General features: G+C 39.7%; 11 protein-coding genes and 1 non-coding gene across 12 annotated transcripts; 6 read left to right on the top strand and 6 right to left on the bottom strand. All coding sequences in view use genetic code 12, as the record gives it.

Annotated features, from left to right (window-relative positions):
• The first annotated feature begins 238 nt into the window (after window positions 1-238).
• RJT20DRAFT_130602 (uncharacterized protein) lies at window positions 239-1,460 on the top strand. Its single transcript, XM_064917786.1, has one exon. The coding sequence runs from the start codon at window positions 253-255 to the stop codon at window positions 1,102-1,104; it is 852 nt and encodes a 283-aa protein (XP_064772556.1). The 5' UTR covers window positions 239-252; the 3' UTR covers window positions 1,105-1,460.
• An 828-nt stretch (window positions 1,461-2,288) lies between these two features.
• On the bottom strand, window positions 2,289-3,008 carry RJT20DRAFT_58674 (uncharacterized protein). Its single transcript, XM_064920856.1, has one exon. The coding sequence runs from the start codon at window positions 2,940-2,942 to the stop codon at window positions 2,424-2,426; it is 519 nt and encodes a 172-aa protein (XP_064772555.1). The 5' UTR covers window positions 2,943-3,008; the 3' UTR covers window positions 2,289-2,423.
• An 81-nt stretch (window positions 3,009-3,089) lies between these two features.
• On the top strand, window positions 3,090-3,161 carry RJT20DRAFT_t146. The gene has a single exon. It is a non-coding gene; the product is annotated as a tRNA-Met (tRNA).
• A 273-nt stretch (window positions 3,162-3,434) lies between these two features.
• On the bottom strand, window positions 3,435-5,232 carry RJT20DRAFT_58672 (uncharacterized protein). Its single transcript, XM_064920855.1, has one exon. It carries the CDS (start codon window positions 4,970-4,972, stop codon window positions 3,443-3,445), a length of 1,530 nt encoding a protein of 509 aa, XP_064772554.1. The 5' UTR covers window positions 4,973-5,232; the 3' UTR covers window positions 3,435-3,442.
• A 2,013-nt stretch (window positions 5,233-7,245) lies between these two features.
• Window positions 7,246-8,709, top strand: PHO86 (Pho86p). Its single transcript, XM_064917785.1, has one exon. It carries the CDS (start codon window positions 7,412-7,414, stop codon window positions 8,468-8,470), a length of 1,059 nt encoding a protein of 352 aa, XP_064772553.1. The 5' UTR covers window positions 7,246-7,411; the 3' UTR covers window positions 8,471-8,709.
• Window positions 8,710-10,475, bottom strand: RJT20DRAFT_130597 (uncharacterized protein). The gene has a single exon (XM_064917784.1). It carries the CDS (start codon window positions 10,247-10,249, stop codon window positions 8,972-8,974), a length of 1,278 nt encoding a protein of 425 aa, XP_064772552.1. The 5' UTR covers window positions 10,250-10,475; the 3' UTR covers window positions 8,710-8,971.
• Window positions 10,476-11,767: 1,292 nt separating this feature from the next.
• On the bottom strand, window positions 11,768-12,475 carry RJT20DRAFT_58666 (uncharacterized protein). The gene has a single exon (XM_064920854.1). It carries the CDS (start codon window positions 12,341-12,343, stop codon window positions 12,005-12,007), a length of 339 nt encoding a protein of 112 aa, XP_064772551.1. The 5' UTR covers window positions 12,344-12,475; the 3' UTR covers window positions 11,768-12,004.
• A 1-nt stretch (window position 12,476) lies between these two features.
• On the top strand, window positions 12,477-13,674 carry RJT20DRAFT_58665 (histidine phosphatase family protein). The gene has a single exon (XM_064920853.1). The coding sequence runs from the start codon at window positions 12,704-12,706 to the stop codon at window positions 13,433-13,435; it is 732 nt and encodes a 243-aa protein (XP_064772550.1). The 5' UTR covers window positions 12,477-12,703; the 3' UTR covers window positions 13,436-13,674.
• Window position 13,675: 1 nt separating this feature from the next.
• Window positions 13,676-15,149, bottom strand: RJT20DRAFT_58664 (trifunctional uridine nucleosidase/nicotinamide riboside hydrolase/nicotinic acid riboside hydrolase). Its single transcript, XM_064920852.1, has one exon. It carries the CDS (start codon window positions 14,812-14,814, stop codon window positions 13,792-13,794), a length of 1,023 nt encoding a protein of 340 aa, XP_064772549.1. The 5' UTR covers window positions 14,815-15,149; the 3' UTR covers window positions 13,676-13,791.
• A 267-nt stretch (window positions 15,150-15,416) lies between these two features.
• RJT20DRAFT_130592 (sterol esterase) lies at window positions 15,417-17,263 on the bottom strand. Its single transcript, XM_064917783.1, has one exon. The coding sequence runs from the start codon at window positions 17,051-17,053 to the stop codon at window positions 15,554-15,556; it is 1,500 nt and encodes a 499-aa protein (XP_064772548.1). The 5' UTR covers window positions 17,054-17,263; the 3' UTR covers window positions 15,417-15,553.
• Window positions 17,264-17,970: 707 nt separating this feature from the next.
• On the top strand, window positions 17,971-18,946 carry RJT20DRAFT_142693 (ribosomal protein L21e-domain-containing protein; the record flags this gene model as incomplete). Its single annotated transcript, XM_064918649.1, has 2 exons — window positions 17,971-17,981; window positions 18,290-18,946. 2 exons carry the CDS (start codon window positions 17,971-17,973, stop codon window positions 18,759-18,761), a joined length of 483 nt encoding a protein of 160 aa, XP_064772547.1. The 3' UTR covers window positions 18,762-18,946.
• Window positions 18,947-19,608: 662 nt separating this feature from the next.
• Window positions 19,609-21,666, top strand: NOC4 (ribosome biosynthesis protein). The gene has a single exon (XM_064920851.1). The coding sequence runs from the start codon at window positions 19,757-19,759 to the stop codon at window positions 21,422-21,424; it is 1,668 nt and encodes a 555-aa protein (XP_064772546.1). The 5' UTR covers window positions 19,609-19,756; the 3' UTR covers window positions 21,425-21,666.
• Window positions 21,667-22,403: the final 737 nt, after the last annotated feature.

Below are 22,403 nucleotides of genomic sequence, written 5' to 3'. Positions count from 1 at the left end.
ACCTTTGTAGTTAACCGTGGGGGTAAAGTTAAGAGGTGGTGTTTGAAGCGTACGTTATTTAAGGTTAAATGGAAAAATCGTGGAATCAATACTATTATAAGGATTTTATGCCGATTGGTTGAGTTCTGAAGAAGCGGCAGCATTGACCGATCCCTTGATTTATTTAGTTAAAATTTCAAATGTGGGCCTATATCTGGAAAATATAAATACTCAAGCAAGCAACATCGCAGAAACAAGATTGATTGATGTGACATGATCATAACACCTCAGATTTATATTACAAAAATGAACTGGATCTCCACTCTATGCCTTATTCACCTTGCTTTCCTCGGCATTGCCAACGCCGCAAGCATCCAAGTTGCGTATGAAGATGAACTCAAATCGTTCATCTTGAAGGAAGCGGTATACACTGCTGGTAACGGAACTATTTCCATTGAACCTGCTTCAGTAGGTAACAGTAAAAGGGGAGTATATGATGCTTATTTCAAGGACTTCTCCTTTTATCTGTACGATTCTTTCCATAAGTTGCAAAAATTGCAAACATTACTTGGAAAAGCAGAATCACTCGATGCAACCGGTGATAGATTGTTCTTATACAACTATATCGCCTTTAATGCGCAAGATAAAATGGTAGAACTCAGTTACACCGCAGATTTTAAAGACGAGGTTTGCGATTTTTTGGCATTTAATAACCTCAATGATACATCTTTATTGGCGGCAAGTTCCAGAAACTCAGAATTGTCATTGTTCTACAAGAACTTCCCAATTGAAGTCTGCTCTAAGGCTACCGTTTTAAAAAGAGATTCCACTGGTTGCGATGATAGACATGCTCCGAACACCGGTGATTGTCAGAACTTGGTCAATGATCTTGAGAATAATCACCGTGGCGACGTGTATCAAGAGCCAAGGTCATACTGTATTGGAAAATGCTGTATTTCATGGAGTTTGACTTATCCCTTGAATGGTGATTTTCTCTCTGGTAAAGCTGGCTGGTGTATTAACCAATGTGTTAGAGGAGGTTTGAGCTGTGAAATTTTCGGTGTTGCTTATGCCAACACTTCGCTTGACATTTGTTTGAGTAACAGAGCAAATGGATGTACCTGATGTTACTGTTAGTAATTCAAGGAGTTGTGTTATGTTTATTCGTTCACATTTTTTGTTTTTCTTACTTTCTTATTAATAATTATGAACCTATGTTTTCAAGAGTGAATAATAAAAGCGTCCAACTATAAAATGTAAATATATTCAAAGGATGATTCCATAGAGTATTGTTCTCATCGCAACTACAAATCATAGATTGGAATACACAAAGATCGCACAGTCGTGGACTTTAAGGACAATACTAACATAAAATATCCTGGCCGAAATTGCATAGAACTTGATGGTTGATATCTTTTAGATTTCTTTGTGCTCTTTGGCCTCCACCTCAAGTGGGTACCCCCCTAAAATTCCAGACGAATGAAGAAATACATTATGGCCGCCGTGGTCCAAAGGTTGTTCTTGTGAGGAGTGTGTTACCACTGGGTATTTACTTAATTTGATGGTAATCATTACTTAGAGCATATAAAGTTTGCAACCAATATTAGGTACAGGATCTTCGTTTCTTTTTGGTGCCCAAAACTTACAGTACTGTATACCATTGCGTCATTCTGAGGTAAAAGCGTTTAGACGTCAAGACGAATTTGTATATTCGGAATTTTTTCTTTTTCTGGGCTGTGACCTTCGCATTTTGACATTCGCATTCTTCGGGGCCGATCGCATTTCTCCGATATTCCCTGGCAAAGTCTTGGTGCAAGCGATGATATCAAGCCCGTAATCCAAATATTTTCTCCCAGGATATATTGCACCCAGTCAGTAATTAATTTTGGAACGGACGATCCGAGGGTGTCCTCATGGTTGAAGTTTCTTCGTCCCACTCAAGGGATCGGTCAATGCTGCTGCTTCTTCAGAACTCAACCAATCGGCATAAAATCCTTATAATAGTATTGATTCCACGATTTTTCCATTTAACCTTAAATAACGTACGCTTCAAACACCACCTCTTAACGTTACCCCCACGGTTAACTACAAAGGTTGACTTATTGTACAATTTAGACCAATTTGAGACTCGAAATCTTAGAAGGCTCACAAAGCCTGTTATTCAATATGTTTAACCTCCTCGCTGTTTAAAGTTTAATTTGAAATGATCCGTAAGTACTGTAGAAGATGGACATTGCTAATTATTTTGCATTTGCCAGAGTTTTTTTTTTTTTTTGAAGGGGTATATCTTTATTTCTAACTAACTAAACGAATAGAGAGATAAGAGAAAGACAGTGTGATAGTGATCAGTGCAGAGAGAAACCCGGGGGTAAAAACTCTATGCCAAAACCCTTTGGAGCAATTATCTCATCTTAATTGATGAAAAATTAGAGGATGTAGGTGATTTAGTATTTGTAGTTGAAAAAGGATACCCAGGTGTTGAATTCAGCGTCGGTCAAGCAAATGTCAACCGCCCGAGATCGTCGCCTTGCCGTTAACTTCAGAAGGGCAATTAGGTATCTATTTAACTTTTTCATTTCGTAGAAAGTATTTGCTGTATTAGCAATTAAGGTGTGCCAGGTGAGAGGACGTGGTGGGCCAAAAATGTTCCAGAGTCGTTTAACCACTCCGCAATCTTCATGGAGGTGGAAAATATACCTGGAAGAGATTGTTTTGCAGCATAAGTCACATTTGGAGTCTCTAGATTGGTCACGGTGAGTGTGACCTAAGTTAAAACGGTGCATATCCTCCAGGTCATATGGATAATAATGTCTGAAGGTCTTGAGTATTTTCCAAAAGGGACCCCCAACTTCCGGGGAGAGATTGAGGTCAGCGGTCCATCCCTTTGGGACAAGCCACCTCCTTAAGCTCAATTGGTGTGCTCTGCTTCTACCTTTGAAGGTGTTCACCGTGATTTCCTCCATGTCGGCTTGCCATGCCTGTAGCGGCGGAGGGTGCAAAATGAGTGATTGTAATTGTGTTGCACTAAGTTTCGGTATATTGCGGTCACGCGTTTATCATGTGAGATTTGATCAAGATATAAATTCTAGCACTAAATATTACAGCTAGAAAGCGCCGTGGCGCAGTGGAAGCGCGCAGGGCTCATAACCCTGATGTCCCCGGATCGAAACCGGGCGGCGCTAGCTTTTTTTAATTTTGCAACTATTAACAAGAAGGGCAATAAGCATTCAACAAGCTTGTTCCTTATCTATTATAGTATCGAGATGAGATTATTATGTTTGAGAGCACTAGGAATAAAGTGAATTAGATTTCTGATTAAACAGATGATTGTCATTTGTTTAGCGATATTACCATTTTTATGAAGTTGGTTTTTTCAATCATTTGATGGATATTCTATAAAAATGAAATACACCTTCTAAGAAATGTTTGAATTGAAATTATATCAAAATATCTAACTCTAACTCTAACGCTCGTCCCAAAATTGTCTTAATCTTTCCCCAGCAGCTCTATAAAGTGCCAAGTCTTCTTCTTTCAAGGGAGGGAACTGTCTTCCAATATTCAACTTGGCATTGCTAATCTCACCTAATTTGACCAACCCTCCTAAATAGCCTAGGGCATCAACGACACCAATAGTATGATAAGCTCTTGTATTGCCCTTCTGTTCATATCTCTCATCGGCCCATCTTCTCTGCTCAATTCTATTTGGTAAAGCTATCTTCCCTGCTAAGTAACGAGAAACCAAAATGGCCTGATATTCAAATACTCTAAAGGAGACACCATCGATTGGTACACCGACAAACGCAAGTAATGGCTCATTTATATGGAAAGTATGCTGGTAAAGGTCTGGAATGATTCCGCCGTCCTTGGTAATACTTCCATTTGTCAACCGGTTTAAGTAAGGATACGAGAATGAATAACCAGTGGCATAGATAACATGATCTGGGTTAGTAATTTCAGTGTCATCCTCGAAAATAACTTTGAATCCCTTATTATCTGGAAGGATTTGGTATTCTTTGATAATAGGCTTGTAGATAATGTTAGGCTTCTTCGATAAACGCTTGGTATTTTCAAGGTTTCTGATCGACTGATATACATTATTGGCTTTGTCGGCAATGTATTTTGTTAAGTCAGCACCAGAAGCTCTGGAGCCTACTACTACCACATCCTTGCCCTCATATGGATCAGGATTACGGTAGAACTTGGCATGCTGAACCACATCTTCATACTTTTCCTGCAACTCCGATAAACCTTTGACGTATGGGATTTGAGGAATATGATAATGTCCAGTGGCCACCACAACGGAATCAAAGTCCTCCTGGTACCAAACATCACTTTCCTCATTCAAAGGTTGTCTAATTGTTAATCTAAACTTATATGGGATCTCATCAGGGCTGCTAACTTGCTTAGGTATCTTCTCGACATCTTCCACCGTAGAGTTCTGAATTAAGCTGAATTTGTCATTGTCTAAGTTTCTAGTGATGTAAGCTTCAATGTAATCCTTAACAACAAGTCCATTTACATATTTTCTTTCCTCTGGATCTTCTACCCCAGGGACTGTCCACTGGTTGACATCACTGTATGTCATCATTTTTTCAATGATATTAGTTGTAATACCTTGATAACTGGGAGTTTCTTCAAACCTCTCCTGCTTTATCTTGGGAGTTGTAATGAGTTTATCGAACTTATTGCTGTTCTCTCTCTTGTGGAAGGGGTTTTCCAACTGAGGATCAACTTTGAGACTGTTGTAACCGGGGCGAACAATATGGTTTGGCGTTTTAATGGTTTCGGTATCTAAAGCCCAAACTCCGCCCAATTTGGATCTTCTTTCAAACAAGGTAATCTTCGAAATGGAAGAGCCTGCTTCCTTAAGTAGGGAGTCGGATATGACTGCACCAGAGGCACCGCCTCCGATGATTGCAACGGTTCTCACTTGCAGAGGAGAGAGCTGAACGGGTTCATCCTGAGTGAACTGGTAGGTTTCAATGGAAGGCATTGTGAACTTTTCAGGGACTATTCAGTTCGGACAATAGCAATAATAGACAAGACAGTCTCTCTAATCTACACGCACACTATGCCAAGATGAAAAATTCGTTGGACCTCACACTTATTTATAATTCTCGCCAGCAATCCGACCAGAATCAATACAAAATGAAAACTTTCCGATAAGAATCACCTCATACCAAAGAGTGGTGGAAAAAAAGACATACCTAACAGAACTATCATTGGTAATCTATGCTTTCCATGGTGGTTCCTTGATCCACACTTTTTTAGGAATCTTTTCGCAATCTGCAGCCTTATAATGCGCGCGCAGAAATATTGCAGCCACAGTGGATTGTATGGGATAGGGTGGGAGAGGGTTTAAATGATAGACGATTTAGGGGCTAGAGTTTATGCCATTGTGAGGATCGGGATTAGTGCGGTGGTAGTAGTCGCATTAAATTTATGAATCAGATTACTAATTGCCAGATCGGAAAGGGCAGTTTATTTTTGAATCTCGGAGAAACTGTGAAGAAATGCAAAAAATGGAACTATCTCCGAATGCCCCTTTCAGTAATGAGTTCCGGCGGCAAGTGGGATTAGAATGTGATTGGAACCGACGGTGGTGGCTCAAGGAGAATGCAATGTGTTTTATTAGAAGGGGAGTAGTAGTATACGAATTCTTTTGTGGTACGTTATTTTAGTTCGAGCATTGATTAAGAGGAAATAGCGAGGCTACCCCTGGAAGGGTTGACACATTGATTAATTGGCACAGTTGAATTTCTAGAATTTCCAGATTTTTTATGTTTCATTTAGTGTCTTTCAGCTTAATTGAATGTTTCTGCTGTTCTCATGGGATGATTTGCCAATTTGACTACAAAGGATATGAATGAGTGTATTTATCAGGAATTTTGGTATTCGTAGATTGTGCACGGAAAACCCGGGGTTTCGAAGGAAGATCGATTAGTTCATTGAAGATGACAAACTTGAACAAATTGAACCAGGGGCTCAATCTTCAAATTTCCGGACTCAAATCACTGCTAGAAGAAGACGTACACTATGTTATTTGTTTCAGAGTATCTTCGATTATTAATAGGCTAGCCAACTGTTCTCCCCACGAACTTTCTTAGACATTATGATATTTTGACATTATGACATTTCACGGCTAGGTAATTCTATTTTACCACAACAACAGTACATGCCAAACATTTCAATTTTTCCACTTCCCACTCACTCCAGGTTTCAGTGTATTTTCCTTTCGCTTACCCCGTATCACTTTCCTTTCGGAGTCCCGCATTCTTGGCGAGCGGTCCCCACCATTTGCACCCATTTGCTCCACACAGGCATTGACGGGCAGCTGTCAGTAAGAAATTTGCATGCCTCGTAAATAAAGATATACATATGAGCTAATGAAGACATAGTAGAATGCTGTCAAGTGAGATCTTGATTCGATACTTGGCTTCGATATGCTATAGATCTGAACTGGTGGAAAATGCTTTTTTTCCGTCTTCTATTTTCTTTGACAAATACTCGATTTCCAGGCTACATCGTTCTCATCGTTCTCATAGTTTCTTTCTGTGCTCATCAACCTTGTGTTCTCACCTCCCTACTGTTCTCACCTTCCTTCTGTCTACACCTCTTTGTCTCTCTCCACAACTCACACACACAAATACACACAGATGCAAAATACACCTATCACTGTAGGAGTAGTTGCAGTTTCAGTGGCAGTCCTCGTATTCCCAGCGTCGCTTCAACTATTCGCTTCCATCACCTTCTTTTTGGGGAAACTCCCCACGTGCGCTTATTACACTCGCTGCAACTCATTAATTCTCTCTACGCTCTAATTTCTTTTTGCCATTTCTTTCCTTTTTGCACTCATCTCTTCCGTTTTGCACTCATAGTTATACGTCCAGTGTATGTAGACGTTAGATACACCAATAACCATGAACTCATACACACTCTCTATCACTCATCGCTCTCACCTAGATGAATAGCACATAAAAAACATACACACATTTACAGATACACTTCTGTGCTGAGGTCACATATTACTCTCCGATTGTTGTTAGTCACCACTATGCTTCCTTCTCATTCCTCTACTCACACACACACACTCTCCATACTCACTCTCTCTGTCCACTCTCTCTGTCCACTCTCGCTTCGTCCTACACTCATCTGGCTGCACGCCTTTATAGTCTTATGTAGGAGATCATCGTAAATTATACATATATATAGTGAGAGATGGGCGTGTAAATAATTTGAAGGCTGGTTGACAGTATTCTTTGTGTGTCAGATTTATTGGTACAACAGAAGAATCATATAATATATGAATATATCGTATACATTATTATACATATAAAGATTATATCTTAGTACATATACTGCTTCTATTTCCCATATATTTGGTCATAGTCGATAGTTCCCCACCGAAACCGCACTTGTATCATCTTCCATCATGGCTATCCAAAAAGAAGTCAACTTGAACGAGCCATTGGACCTGAATGCTTTGCCAAAGCTTGTCAAGAAGAACCTCACTCCAGACTACACCCAAGCTGCTCTCTCACTTCATGGTGACAACTACAGACAATTGCAGTCCAAGTTAAACAGATACCTCTTCTGGCACCCATACACCTTGAGTGTATACTTAACAGTTATCCCAGCAACCTTCGTTTATCAAACTTGGGACTACATCCTTATTTCAGATGACATTATTGAGTACCTTTTGTTTTTCATCAAGTCCAACGACTTCAGATTCCAGGTCTTGTCCGTGTTTCCAGCCATTGCTTCCGTCATGGCAATCATTGGTGTCACTGCCTACTTCCTCAGTGACGAATTGAAAGTTGTCTCCGACAAGATGATTACTGAAGGTTACGCTACAGAAATCTTCGGTTTCAACGTTCACCAATACTCTAAGTTACCTGCTGACCTCGAAACTGCCAAGGATATCCAATTGTATAACCAAGGTGCTAACACACAAATGATTATCTACCGTGATTCCCCAATTGCTATCTGTACCTTAAATCCAGATTTTGAAAATGCAACTAATGATAAATTGACAATCAGAATTTCCGGATTACATGTCAGAAAGGTATTCAGCAAGGTGGATTTTGAGAGTTTGTTGCTCGATTGGAGTATTTTCAGAAGTAGAGAGATTTTCCAGGCATACGCCAAGTCTAAGGGTATCAAGGACGTCAACAATAAGAAGGTTAGCTTGCTTATCGACGAGATGTCCTTCAATGATAATATTGACTTGGTTTTGCGTATGAAGGGATTCGTTGTTGTGAATGAGACCAAAGAGATCAACCCTTTCAAGAATGTACTCAATTCTTTCCAGACCCTTGTTCACGAGGTTTTTGGTATCACAAGAAAGACTTACGAGTTGGACATTATTACCAATAACGAGGACACCGAAATCCTTACTAAGGCCAAAGAAAACTCCTTCTTAGCCAAGGAGGAGAAGATCCCACCAAAGGCCGCTGCCCCAGCTGCTGGTTTGAGAAAGAGAAAGAGTTGATCCATAGGTCCAATGGCATTTTAATAGATCGGAAATTAAAAAAAAAAACAATCTTGAAACATCCTCGAAAGTCGGAGAACTTCGAGAAGGAGATGGGTGATTCCAAAAGCCAATCAACGTTATCTCATACATAATTAATCCAGTGAGAAACTTCGTCTCTCACATATTGTTATGAGACAATTATCTTCCTATGAAAACAAAACTTGTGCATTTCTAACGTTTTTATATATATAAATATTAGTTTCCACTGCGATAATGCAATTAATAAAATTTAATATTTTGTACAAGGTGATCCATAATGATGGCATTTGTAGACATCGACGGTGAGTTACATCGCATTGAACTCAACCACCAGGGACGACTGACTTACTATAATGTCATTGTATGAGATTGGATCACGTCTCATGTCCATGAGACGATCTGGAACTGTGTCCCAAAGTTCGAATTATATGTTGGATCTTAGCACGGTCCAAAACTGCCTCCTTTCTTATACTTCCTTTTTCAATCCAACAAACCAGTCGTTTTGGATTTTCTTCTTTGCCTTTGAACTCTATACACAATGAAGGCAAACCACACCAATAAGATGGTGATAATCGCATAGATGAGGAATTTGATAGTTGTAAGAACAGTCGAGAGAACTCTTCTAGGGAACGTGGCATTCTCATCTCCATACAACTCCAATCTTAACTTTCTTTCTCTCTCTTTGATTCTCTTTTCACTGTTTCTCAATCTTTGCAATGACTTACGTTTACCTGTTGACCTAGTCTTTTTGAAGACTCTGTTTCTCTGTGTACCAGTCTCTCTTCTCTTCTGTTTGTCTTCAATAACTTCTTTCAAGTCGTTTTCGAATTCTGCCTGTTCATCGATCAATTTGTGAAGTTCTTCAATCGACCCAACGAACTCTCCGTTTGGCTTGTACAAGGCATACATCTTGTTTTCTATTACATCCACATTTTCTGATAATTGTCCAGTCTCTGCACTGAAGCCCAAATATTTAATTCGAGGTAATACGACGTCTGTCAATGTCACACAGTTGGTCCATTCCTCGTGTTTTCCATTATAATTGAAGTCTACGGATAAGTATCCGTTTTTAATGTAAACCAAACGCATTTTGGTCTCCTTTGAAGAAGGATTAACCAAACCTTTGGCAGTACAGCCGGCCAATCTTGTTTCGTAACCATCTGTACCCTTATTATATCTTGTTCTGCCATCACCCAACATCAAATTGACAAAGGGGAAATGGCCTCTTTTTCCGTTTTTATAAGTGTCCAACATGACACCAAGACCATTGAAGTTGTTTTGCACACCAAACACGTCACCTATGTCTGATTTTCTATCCAATAACCAGACTGCAAAACCGTCACCTATCAAACCGTGAGATGAACGGCTATGTATATGGAAGGTTAATTCCATTTCGAATGATTCAGCCTGGATCGGCATCTTGGCGAACATGTTACCGACCTGATGGGCACGGTCAGAGGTCAATCTGATGTAGTCTTTGTTTTTGATTAGGGTGTTCCCCGCCAAATCCCAATTCTTGACCTTGAAACTGGAAGCATCGAGGTACGGCTGGGACAAGTCCTGTGCTGTTAATTCGACCTTTTTTATGGACACCACGGTCTTGTCCTTATTCTGGAGAATGGAGTTCAATTGCTCTGGTGTGTATGACTCGTCATCCGAGCTTGCTGGTAAGAGTAGATACGTCACTATGAGTATTACGAGGACCGAGATTAGCTGTAGTGGGCGCGAGCCTCTGATGGTTGCTAGAAACCGCGCCATGGTAGTGAATGACTGAGCTTATGAAGGGTCAAGGGGTCGTCTATAGGCGAGTGAACCACAAGATATAAACCGATCAAAAGTGAATGCAAAAGCAAAATCCAAACAAAAAAAAAACTTACTGCCAAACGAAACTGCCAGAGAAAAAGAAAAAATGGTGATGCAAAGAAACTACGAATCAGTAGCATCAACGTTTCTGTCTGTATATACTATAAAATTCATAGGAGCCACGTAGTTTTGATGCGACGGAGATTTTTCAGTGGGGGTAACCAACAGTGGGTACAGGTACAGGAGGGGAGGTGGGAGAGTAGCGAGTGAGAGTATTGGGAGTGAGAGTATTGAGAATGAGTGTATTGGGAGTGAGTGTGAGTGTATTGAGAGTAGTGAGACTTGTGAGTGAGTGAGGTGTGTGCTGGTGAGTACACAGTGAGAGGTACGGATGAGTGGTAGTCAGGTTGTGTGGGAGGGAACAGAAGAGAAGAGAAGAGAAGAGAAGAGAAGAGAAGAGAAGTGAGGTGAGTTAATGAGAGGTGAAAGGAGGCGACGGTTGCAACTTTCAGGAAGGCGGATGGTTTGTATTGTAATAAGTCTACTGTGCCAAAAGGTGTGCCAATAGTTCTGCCAATAGGTCTTCCAATGTGTCTGTCAAAGGGTATGTCAAACACAACGAAGGAAATTACTTGTCTCTCCCTTATTGACTTAAACAGGCCTCCTAACAGCGTAGACAGCAATACACGAACCGACGACGGTTGAGGCTTCCTTCCATATGTGGGGTCTGCGGTGACACTCCATCACAAAATAGCCGAGACGGGTCTATGCTCTAGCGAGAGCGATTGGGGGAATAAAGCAACGTGATAGCAAGAGGTGGGTGTTGGGTGAGAGGTTGTGTGGAGTATCACATCACAAGGTGTACTGGGCTGAAGCATTTGGTCTTCTGTATGGGCAGTATTGTATAGTGGGGAGAGAGGTACGGTGTAACATGTGTCGTATGTATTGTATTGTATTGTATTATGGTACTTAGTGCCAGTGTGTGTGGTACATTGCTTCTTCTGGTGCAGTGCATCTTCTTACAGGGCATCTTCTATTATGGTACGTCTTCAATTATGGTACATCTTCAATTATGGTACATCTTTTATAGTAGTACATTTTCTACTATACAATTATAGAACATCTTCTCTTATAGTACTTACATCTTCTATACCAGCACAAAGTACAGAGAATGGAAAAATGGTGGACCTCTACTTCATAATATACCCCTTTGATGTAAGCCCCAACATGGTGTAGAGTAGTGTACACCCTGTAGGAGGGCGTTGTACTTACAACAGTTTGTACAATATTGTAGGAAACGATATTGCCCGACTATAGTATGATCAGAGAGGCATCGGGTTCTCTTAATTCATGTAATTGGTGACTACGTTTGAATCCGTTATTTACTTCATTACTAAGTAAATTCTGCTTTTTGCAAAGCTTTGGGTGCTAAATCTCTAACCTTGTGATCTTCCCTTGTCAGTTTCCATCTTGCACCCATCTTGTTGGAAACTCCATTCCACCAAATTTTCATTCTTTATCCCCTGCTACACTCAACTTTGCTTCAGTCATCAGTAGAACTACACTCCTCCAACCAATTTTTCAGACTTTTACGTTCATTTCTTTGAATCCTAATATACAAATGTTTTACTGACCACATTGTTCCATGGTTACTATGTACAAGTTCCATACTACCGTTCTATGATAACTTCAACTTTCGCTTCCTCAATCTTACTTGCCCATGATAACGTACTTCATGGCACTGAAGAAGTTCTCCTTCTTCTCGCCCTTGATGTTACTCATGAGTGTAGTGTAATATTCAGGGTTTCCCTTTGGCTTCAACAACTTGTCATCCAACTTATAGTAGTTCTTATATTTGTCGTTTACCAAGTCTCGGAGAGAAGCATATTGCAACTTCAAGTCCTTTTCGCTGATCGAGCTCACCAACTCCTTGTTCTGGAACCTTGCCAATTGCACATCCTTGAATGAAGCGTAATGCTGTATTCTATCTTTAGGCAATGTCTTCAACAAAGCCACGATCTTCTCCGCTATTTCTGTCTTACTTGACATTTTTTATATTTCTACAATAGCAAAACCTTCTATTATCAAAATCCCCGTCAAAAGATTCTTACTCTCTCGACTTCGTACTAGAACTATCCGTGTACCGGTATCTTCTGACCCATCACTTCGCGTCGACTACACTGCTTCGTATTTCTTCAAACCGAGAATCAATTTTTCACTATGATGGCAGTCACGTGGCGCGATATCGGAACACTGTTAAGCATGTAGATGGTGGTTCCTGAGTTCCAGTTAGAATATAAAATAGGGCATATTTTTCTGGGATTCGGAAACAGTTGGAGTATTTGGATGTCAGTTGGCTCAATTGCAATATTTTTGGTTTGAACTTGAATTTTTAAGTACGTCGAAACAATGACCGCAGGTAAGAAACCTACTCCAAGAATCATCTTTGTTCGTCATGGCCAGACCGAATGGTCAAAGTCAGGGCAGCACACTTCAGTTACCGATATCGACTTGACGGACTTCGGAGTGAAGCAAATGAGAAACACGGGTAAAAGCTTGATCGGAAACAGTCTGTTCCAGATGATCAAGCCTCAAAATATTACCCATATCTTTGTTTCTCCAAGAAAGAGAGCTCAACATACCGTGCAATTGCTTACTGAGGGCTTGGATGACATCCAAAAGGCCAGAATTCCTATTATTGTCGATGAGGATATTAGAGAATGGGAGTACGGTGACTACGAAGGTTTGTTGACTCAGGAAATTATTGACTTGAGAAAGAAAAAAGGCTTGGACAAGGACGTAGACAGATGGATCATCTGGAGAGATGGTTGTGAGAACGGTGAAGTCCATACTCAGGTCAAGGAGAGATTGGACCGTTTCATTTCCAAGATCAAGGTGATTCACAAGGAAGCATTGGCTAAAAATGAGCCAAGCGACATTATAGTTGTTGCACATGGTCACATTTTGAGATGTTTCGCAGCTAGATGGGTCCAGAGAGAGATCAACATCGACCCTTCATTCATGTTGGACGCTGGTGGTGTAGGTGTGTTAAGTTATCAGCATCACAACGTTAATGAGCCAGCTCTATTCTTGGCCGGTGCTTTCGTCTGCCCGGTGGAAGAGGAGGGTGCTGATTTGTGATTTGCAATTAAGTTGCAAAAAAGCCAAGTTATTACTTTATTCCTTTCTTCTGTTTTTAAGAGAAATAAATGTGCTTCATCTACTGAGCCCCTCTCTTATCGCAAAAGCTGTATACCACGACTAACTACCAAGAGGAATGCTTCTGCAATTCTTGCTTTTTGTAGTTCTGCAACTTTCACTTAGGACAATGTAACCCTTCTCTATTTCTATTCCATTCTAATCTTCAATAATAAGAATTATAATATTTATACAAATTATATGCTATTTTATATTCCACATAAATATTGGGCGGATGATTTTGATATGCCATGCGATAAGTCTATTAGATGCTTTTTGTTATTCTTTTACATTTCCCATTAGTAGTTCGTGATAATCTCAGCAGCTTCAAGCGATTGGATAACCGAACCCCAGAACTCATCAACATTGACACTGTCGCCAATGTAAACCCCGTCGTCTTCTTCAACAGACATGTCATAATTGCCGTTAGCTACAACGCTTTCACCTTCACGTTCTCCTTTGGTAAGAATATTCAACTTTCTTCTTAAGTATTTGTAGCCGTATTCGTTTTCAGGATCCAGATCAATGAATGGTAATAAGCTGAACAAAGCAAGTGGATCATGAACGGGTGGGCCACCGGTAATACCGTATTTCTTAGCGTAAGCATTGGCAAAAAAGTTTAGAATATCGTAAAACAACTTCCTTGTACCAGAGCTCCTTTTTGGGTCCTTTCTATCATATATTCTGTTTCTGACTTCTTCTGTAGCCACTGCCTTATGAGTTAAGTTCAAGGGTGTTAATATGATCTTGGAGCTAAATGCTTTCACAACATCCTGGGCAGCATGTGGGTCGGTATGGAAGTTAAACTCTGCAAATGGAGTCACATTTCCCATATTGATTCCCCCACCCATAATGGAGACATATTTGATCTTATCCTTCAATTCCGGATATACAGAGATCAATTTGGAGATGTTAGTCAATGTACCAGTGCATACCAAACAGATCTCATTCTCATAATTCAAAATGGCATGTTTTAATGCCTCCAAATAAGTCATGTCTTCCGCAACTTGATTTTTGGTATGTTCAGGGAAGATAACACCGCCAATACCGGTATGGCCATGCATTTCTGCAGCATACTTTGGAGGGTTAATAAGAGGCTTCTCGGAGCCTTTGTAAACCTTGATGGTTCCAGGTTTGATGTTTAGCATGTCTAACAATGCTAGGGCGTTGTGGGTAGTCATATCCAAAGGAGCATTTCCATGGACGGTTGATATTCCAAGCAAGTCGAACCTAGGATCAAAGAGTGCCAACAAGATGGCGAAAGCATCATCATTGCCAGGGTCGCAATCAAGCCAAATAGGAATCTTCTTTGTAACTGTCATTATTCCGAAGCGAGAGGGGCACAGGTACCTGTCAAAACAACACCACAACAGCTAATCCAAGTTAAAAAGCAGAATTCTAACCTTCTGCTATGATGTACCAACTCCATACAAAAGAGATAGTGGATATGCCTCGATATGTATATATATATATAAACGCACTTAACATTCCTATGCCTCTGTATCACATAAAGTACGGAATCCCAAAACAGTGATTGCAATTTTTTTTGTGCCATATGAGCCCCGCTCTTGCGGCCATTTTTTCCGAGAAACATCCACATCCGTACCGCAAGCATAGAATGCCGCACTGAGTTCCTCCGCATTTTCATCCCAAAGGGGTAATTCTTTTCGGAAAAATTCCAATGACAGCCAAATGTGTTAAGAAATCTAGAAGAGTTTGTGGGGTTAGAGTTGTGACCAGGAAACTGTAATTCATGTTTGTTGTGGGTGAATCGGAATGCAGTAGGTTTGGAGTGTGAGGAATGACTATTAATTATGTTTTTGTTTCGCAGCGCTTACATTATAGTTTCCCAGAGTGGCAACTTGCAGCGCCTGGAGACTTCAGAGTAGCATAGGACAAAAACAATGTAGGTGTAAAAACGTAAGCATATTAATTATTATTTATTAAGAATGGTAAGTTTTTATATAATGCTAATAAATTGAAGTAATCCGGGATTCCGTCGTCTACTGCTGAGAGCTTATTTTTTATTATTGTCATTCTCCTTGTTAGTGGTGACCACAACTAGTTCTCCTTTTCAGTTTCTGGGCTATAACTCAGGTTCTGGGCAGTACCTTCGACCGATTTTAACTTGTCAGTAATAATCATACCAATGTTTCCGATCAAATCTTCTGCCCATACCACATCTACGTGGTTGTAATCGTCTATTTCCACAATTTCAAGATTCTTTCCTTCGGCGTAGTTGGGCTCGTAATGTCTCATGTGAGTAATAAGTCTCTTACCGTCAACCAAGAAGTCCAAACCACCGGTGAATATAACCATTGGAACACTGATATTACTGTCAGTGAACCACGATTTCTTGAATGGAAAAAATGACTTCGAATCGTCCTTTTCAGGAATACCTTCCTTTGCGTTTTCATTCTCTGGGACGTAGGTGTGGTTGGCACCAGTTTTGTAAGCTTGCTTTGGTTGCAATTGATTGGAAAAACCATTGTCCACGTAGAAACTCAACCACCAGCTCATCAAATTGGATGAGACATATGTGACATTGTAAACAAAACAGAAATACCATACTTTATGCTCTTTACCCCATTTCCTGGCATTCCACCCGAACAAAAACTTGAACATGATGTAAGACATAAATCCAAAGAATTTTTGTGTGGCAAAGTAGTACCTAAACTTACTCAAGTTAGGCAAGAATGAGCAGCACCCGAACCATAACTTGTAGCCCAACTTTCCTTTGTTGTGAATAAATCTAATGAAACCTCTATCATGGAACGAGTAGCCAGGGAAAATGGCTGGGGCTAATGGGAAAAAATACTCAATTTTGCTGTGGATATGTGAAAGATTACCATTTCTTAACATGATGAACGATTGCGTGCATCCTTGTGAGTGCCCTACCAAAATTAATTTGTCATGGTTGGGTTTGTGAGACAATACATTTTCGATAATGGCTGGTAAGTCATAGTAAGCTAATTCTCTAATATCCCAATCCCAGTATTCTTCATTATGGAGTAAATTGCCCTCTAAGAAAGTATGACGGGGTTCAAACCATGATCTGTTGTTGCCTAACCACACATCGTACCCAGATTCTATGAAATGGTATGCCAAGGAATTATGTCCAGTAGTGAGATATGCTCCAGAACACGAAAGTAAGCCATGTTGTAACAAAACGGGTTTTTTGTTCTGTCTATCCGATACGCTTTCCTTAGGATCTATCAAATGGTGTAACGTGAGAACGAATCCATCCTCTGTTGTGATGTTGTATTCCTCTAAGTCCAAACCCATGGCTAAGGCATAGTAACGTAGATCTTTACTAGGCTTCATCTTTTCAAGCTCTGGAAATGCCTTTCTTGGCACATATCCATTAACACGATCGATATCCTCTGGTAAATTATACCTCTCTTGGCCAGTTATCTTATGGTAAATATGATAGAATACCGCACCAAGAGAAAGCGTAGTCACGAAAGCTATAGAGCCCAACCATGCCAGAAATATGATAAGATACTTGGAAATCCCACTATGCTTAGCATGCTTCTCCGTTGGAGTGTACTCCTCGAACATTATATCTCCAGTGCTGGTGTAATTGTGTTTCGTTGGGTAAATGGCGTGTTAGCTATCCGGTTGTTTGTCCGCTTCGCTATGTTCCGAGGGTGAAAAATGATAGAACCACTTCGTATCAACCTTGCAAAAGGTCCTTCGGAATAAATACTGGATTACTACTGATACCAAAAGCAACGCCTATTTATACTAGCAATCCACTATGCTTATCTGTACTTGTTTACTGGGTTTTTATTGTGTTGTTCCGTTTGTTTACTTGTTTACTATGCTTCGGACCGAAGGGTCTGCAGAATGGCATATAAGACATTGACAGATTAGACATACATTAGTACGGTTGAAGGGTTTAAGCAGCATAAGCGAAGTATTCTTGATTTAGAGTATGGATAAGAGGCAACCGCAGTGATGGAAGAAGAAGGGCTAGCAGAGAAAAGCTTACTCTGAACTTCCTCTGATCTAGTTTCTTCTTGTTTTTTGGTGGTTGTAGAGGAACTTACATCGGACTCATTGTATGCATAGAAGAAGAAGACAGGAAGATACGAGAAGAGGACTATTTCCAGTTTTGACGGCTTCTTCCTACGAAGGGATAAATGAAAAGTGGATATACTACAGACCGGGGAACAATGTTAAGACCCCCGAGCTCGCTCTAACAGTATATATATACAGCTAATGGAGTAAATGTATGATATATCTGTCATTAGCTAATAGACGCAATAGCTCTCCACCCTAAAGCCGGGACCCATATTACCTTTTTTTCGCACTTTTGTTCAGGGCTTAAGCCCTCAAAGAATTAAGTTTTCACGCGAGAGTAATCACATGACCACATCTACAGCTGTCTTCCACTCACCTTTACAAAAATTTTCATTATTCAAAGAAAGCTTAGTTAACGTTAGAGGCTATCATAGAATACAAATTAGCACAAAATGGGTAAATCGTATGTAACAAGACGTATAATGATAGCTGAAGGAGTCTGCTATGGAATGGGGTACCAATAGAGAGTAATTTCGTTGAATTCTGAGTTCTGGATGTGGAGATAATGTGAAAAAGGGATGGTTTTTCACAACCATTGAAGTAAATTGCAAATCTAAGAGACAGAGTGAAATGAGAGCTCAGTATAAATGAAAATGACGTAAAAAGCACGATTAACCAGGTATCCACAACCCAAGTACCACTTAATTGGCCATAGCAGCTATAACGAATCACTGTCACCGATCAATTAGACATTATACTAACATATTTTAGACACGGTTTAAGATCTCGTACTCGTTACGCTTTCCAACGTGACTTCAAGAAGCATGGTACCATTGCTTTGTCTACTTACTTGAAGACCTACAAGGTCGGAGACATTGTCGACATCAAGGCCAACGGTGCCGTCCAAAAGGGTATGCCCCACAAGTTCTACCACGGTAAGACTGGTATCATCTACAACGTCACCAAGTCCTCCGTCGGTGTCATCATCAACAAGGTTGTTGGTAACAGATACATTGAGAAGAGAGTCAACTTGAGAGTTGAGCACATCAAGCACTCTGCTTGTCGTCAAGAGTTCTTGAACAGAGTGAAGTCTAACGCTGCTGCCAAGAAGGAGGCCAAGGAGAAGGGTGAACAAGTTCAATTAAAGAGACAACCAGTCAAGCCAAGAGGTGCCTACGTTATCACCACCGAAGGTAACGTTCCTCAAACTTTGGCTCCAGTTCCTTACGAGACTTTCATTTAAACACATTCAACTACTATTTCCACAGCTGTGGATGTATTTGTATGCTTCGTGCTCATTAAATTCCAGTTACGATTGTGAGTACCGTAGCAACAGCTTTGTTAGGGTCGGTTCTGTTCTTTCATCTATAAGTTCATTTGTATAATTAGTATATCTTTGGCATTCAATCCATAGTTCGTGACTAAAAGTTTCTAGTGTAGATGGGTATATTGTAATTTCTTAGCGGTATCTATAATTGTAATAGTATGGGTCAAAAGAAGAGGCTCATCTGGGGTGTCCTATTTGACATACAAGACCAAACATGTCAATAATTCTGAAGAGGTACTTCTTACGACTTCTCGATTGAACGTAGCACCATTCGAATTTCCCTAATTTTCAGATTTCTGGAGTGTTTCGTCTATACTCCATTTTCTACATAAACAGATCACAAGTCTGTTCCAAACAAAGTATACACAACACCTCAGCTATCTTAAATTTCTACAACTTTTGGCAGGAGCGTCTCCACACCAAAACTACAGAATATGACCGTCCTGTTTAAGGGTCAGAAGTTCTCCTAGCGTCCGTTAGTTTAAATGTAACAAGAATGGTTGCGCCAGACACCATCACCAATAACACCCAACCTACTCTTACGAGCAAGCAATTTTCAGAGGAATCGTTCCGTACGGAACAACTCAACTCCAAAGGGAATTGTCATGATAGTACGCGAGATTTCATCATGTGTATAAAACTTGGAAGGTCATATGGAGAAACAAGAAGAACCATAGATATAATTAAATAACCATTCCTCATTGCTTTATACAAAATTTGCCGGGTGGGATCCGGGTAACCCCTCTGAAATATTTCAAGTTTTTTTAAAACTAATGATAGATGTACCTGCACACAACATCTCATCTTCTGTATGGATTTTTCATTATGTCTAGTGGAGATATATGATAGATGAGTTGATTTGTAGTGAAAAATCGTAGTATAAGAGCATATTGGAGTTTGTGAAGACGAAAATGGCTCCTAAACGTAAATTGGATAATGGAAAGCTGAGCAGTTCCAAGGCTCAGAAGAAAAATGGGTCAAATACTGAGTCTTCCAGTGCTCTTCTCTCTACCGATGAGATGCAAAACTTAGTAGATGAGATAATACAATCGTCGAAATATAACAATTTGGTTCCTTTATTAGGGCAGTATGAGGTTATAAAGACGGAAATAGCGTCGAAAAAGAACGACAAGGTAGAAACAGCAGGTCGTAGATTGTCTTTGTCGTTGTTTAAAGCGTTCCAGCATTTACTCAAAGAGGGCCATTTGGTTGCAAAGAAGTCATATGATGACAACAGAAAGCTTGTAGTTAAATGGTTGATCAACAAATACGATAGTTTCAAAGACATTGCTTGCGATTTCATCCAAACAAGATTCAAATACGAAACTTCCTTGCAGTTGGATTTGCTTGAAATAGTATTGAATTTGATCAGATTAGAAAGCCAGTACTTGAAGTCCGGTTCTAACGATCTTTTCTTCCCTAACATCACATACAAGAAATTATGTGAAGCATTACTTCTTAGTAAGAGCGGAGAAGTACTTTCTGACGGGTCAAGTGATAGTTTCTTGGTGTTGGAATTCATTGAAAAATTCGCAGCTAACTGGGATTTACAATTCTACTTCATCAATAACTTAAACGAAGTCTTGGAAAACTGGAAGAAAACAAAAACTGATGAAGAGTTACGTTCTATTTTCTCTAAGTTCTTTACTATCATGAAGGGCCCACTTCTCTTCACCCAAGAAGTTGATGAGTTGGAAAAGCAACAAACTTGGATCCAAAGAAAATTACCATCTATTGCATACAAACAATCACAATTCAAAACACAATACCAAAAAGCATTCCTTCAGATCTTATCGTACCCATTGCTGGTACCACAGTACAAGTCTATCTTGCTTATTTTGCATAAGAGAATAATCCCTAACATGGCACAACCACAGAGCATTATGGATTTCTTAACCGACTGCTACAACATCTCAGACGACCCAGTCATCCCTATCCTTGCATTGAACTCTCTTTACGAGTTGATGAGAAAATATAACCTTGAATATCCTGATTTCTACACTAAGTTGTACTCCTTATTGACTCCAGAGTTGTTGTACACTCGTTACAGATCCAGATTCTTCAGATTATGTGACCTTTTTCTTACCTCCACGCATTTGTCAGCCAATTTAGTTGCATCTTTCATCAAGAAGTTGGCTAGATTATCGATTGGATCTAGTGCTTCCGGTGTTGTCATTACCATCCCTTTCATTTACAACTTGTTGAAGAGACACCCTACCTGTATGATAATGCTTCACAACACAGAAGCGTCCAAAGACGAGGACTATGTTGACCCATATAACAATGATGAAGTTGATCCACTTAAGACTGACGCCATTCACTCTTCCTTGTGGGAAATGGAAACCTTGATGTCTCATTACCATCCAAATATTGCTACTTTGGCCAAGATCTTCGGAGAGCCATTCAGAAAGCATAGTTACAACATGGAGGACTTCTTGGACTGGAGTTATCTCACTCTTTTGGATAGTGAGAAGAATAGAAGATACAAGACAATGGCAGCCTTGGAATATGAGGAATTTGACCATCTTTTTGAGGCCAAGGATGAGAAGAAGGTCTATGCTGAGGGATGGACTTTATAGATAGAGCGGAGTAGCCTTAATATAGATGAATGAATGTACAGACGATATGGGTATGCTGTAGAGAATTGCTAAGTAGTTCAAGTTTATTGGCAATGCTATGATACTGAAATGGGTTGTATATTGCATTCTCCTTAGGTGTACGAAAATGACAAAGTAATGAATCGACGCAGTCTATAACTAATTAGTCGTATTTATGATATGAACTGTCAAGTGTTAATTGTACTGCCAATGCATTTTTAAAGTAATTGAGAGACCATTTTGCAGCCATTGGTAAGAAGCACAGAGTACCAATAAAGATTGCAGCACGAGAGTAACGTACACACCTGAACCACGTAAATGGGTGGATTATGCTTCATATTAATAGTTTTCTAGGTCTACAATTACAGTATATTGTGGGTACCACTAGGGCATAAGTATAGCACATAAATTATGGTAGGTTACAGACAAGAATAGTACAAATCCATAGCACATAAAATCGTACAATTATTCTACGTAGAATATACTACTAATAGCCATACTACATATATACATATATATATCTCTATGAATACCTGTACATATATATATGACTACCTAGTATTAGCATGTAATTACATTTACTAGGCAACAAGTAGTATACGCAACACAGAGAACACATAGAACATACAGAGCACACAGCATAGAACATACAGAATACACATCACAGAATACATATAGTATACAACTAGTATACAACTAGTACACAACTAGTACACAACTAGTACACAACATACAATACATATGGTCCACACTGTACATACGCACATACAACACACTGAATGATAACTTAGCACAAAGCACAAAGAATACACGCAGAAGACACAGAAGGTATAGAACACGGAAGATATAGAACACATAACAACAACACACAAACACTTACATCCTTGTTTTTACATCTTTATAACCTATATACACTTCTATATTATGTATCATATATACCTATATACATCTCATATATGTT

This window comes from Scheffersomyces xylosifermentans, assembly GCF_036884685.1.
Source record: "Scheffersomyces xylosifermentans strain CBS 12540 chromosome Unknown RJT20scaffold_7, whole genome shotgun sequence".
Classification (NCBI taxonomy): domain Eukaryota; kingdom Fungi; phylum Ascomycota; class Pichiomycetes; order Serinales; family Debaryomycetaceae; genus Scheffersomyces; species Scheffersomyces xylosifermentans.
The sequence above is the reverse complement of the archived record's forward strand: the minus strand, read 5'-3'. Positions and strand labels throughout refer to the sequence as shown.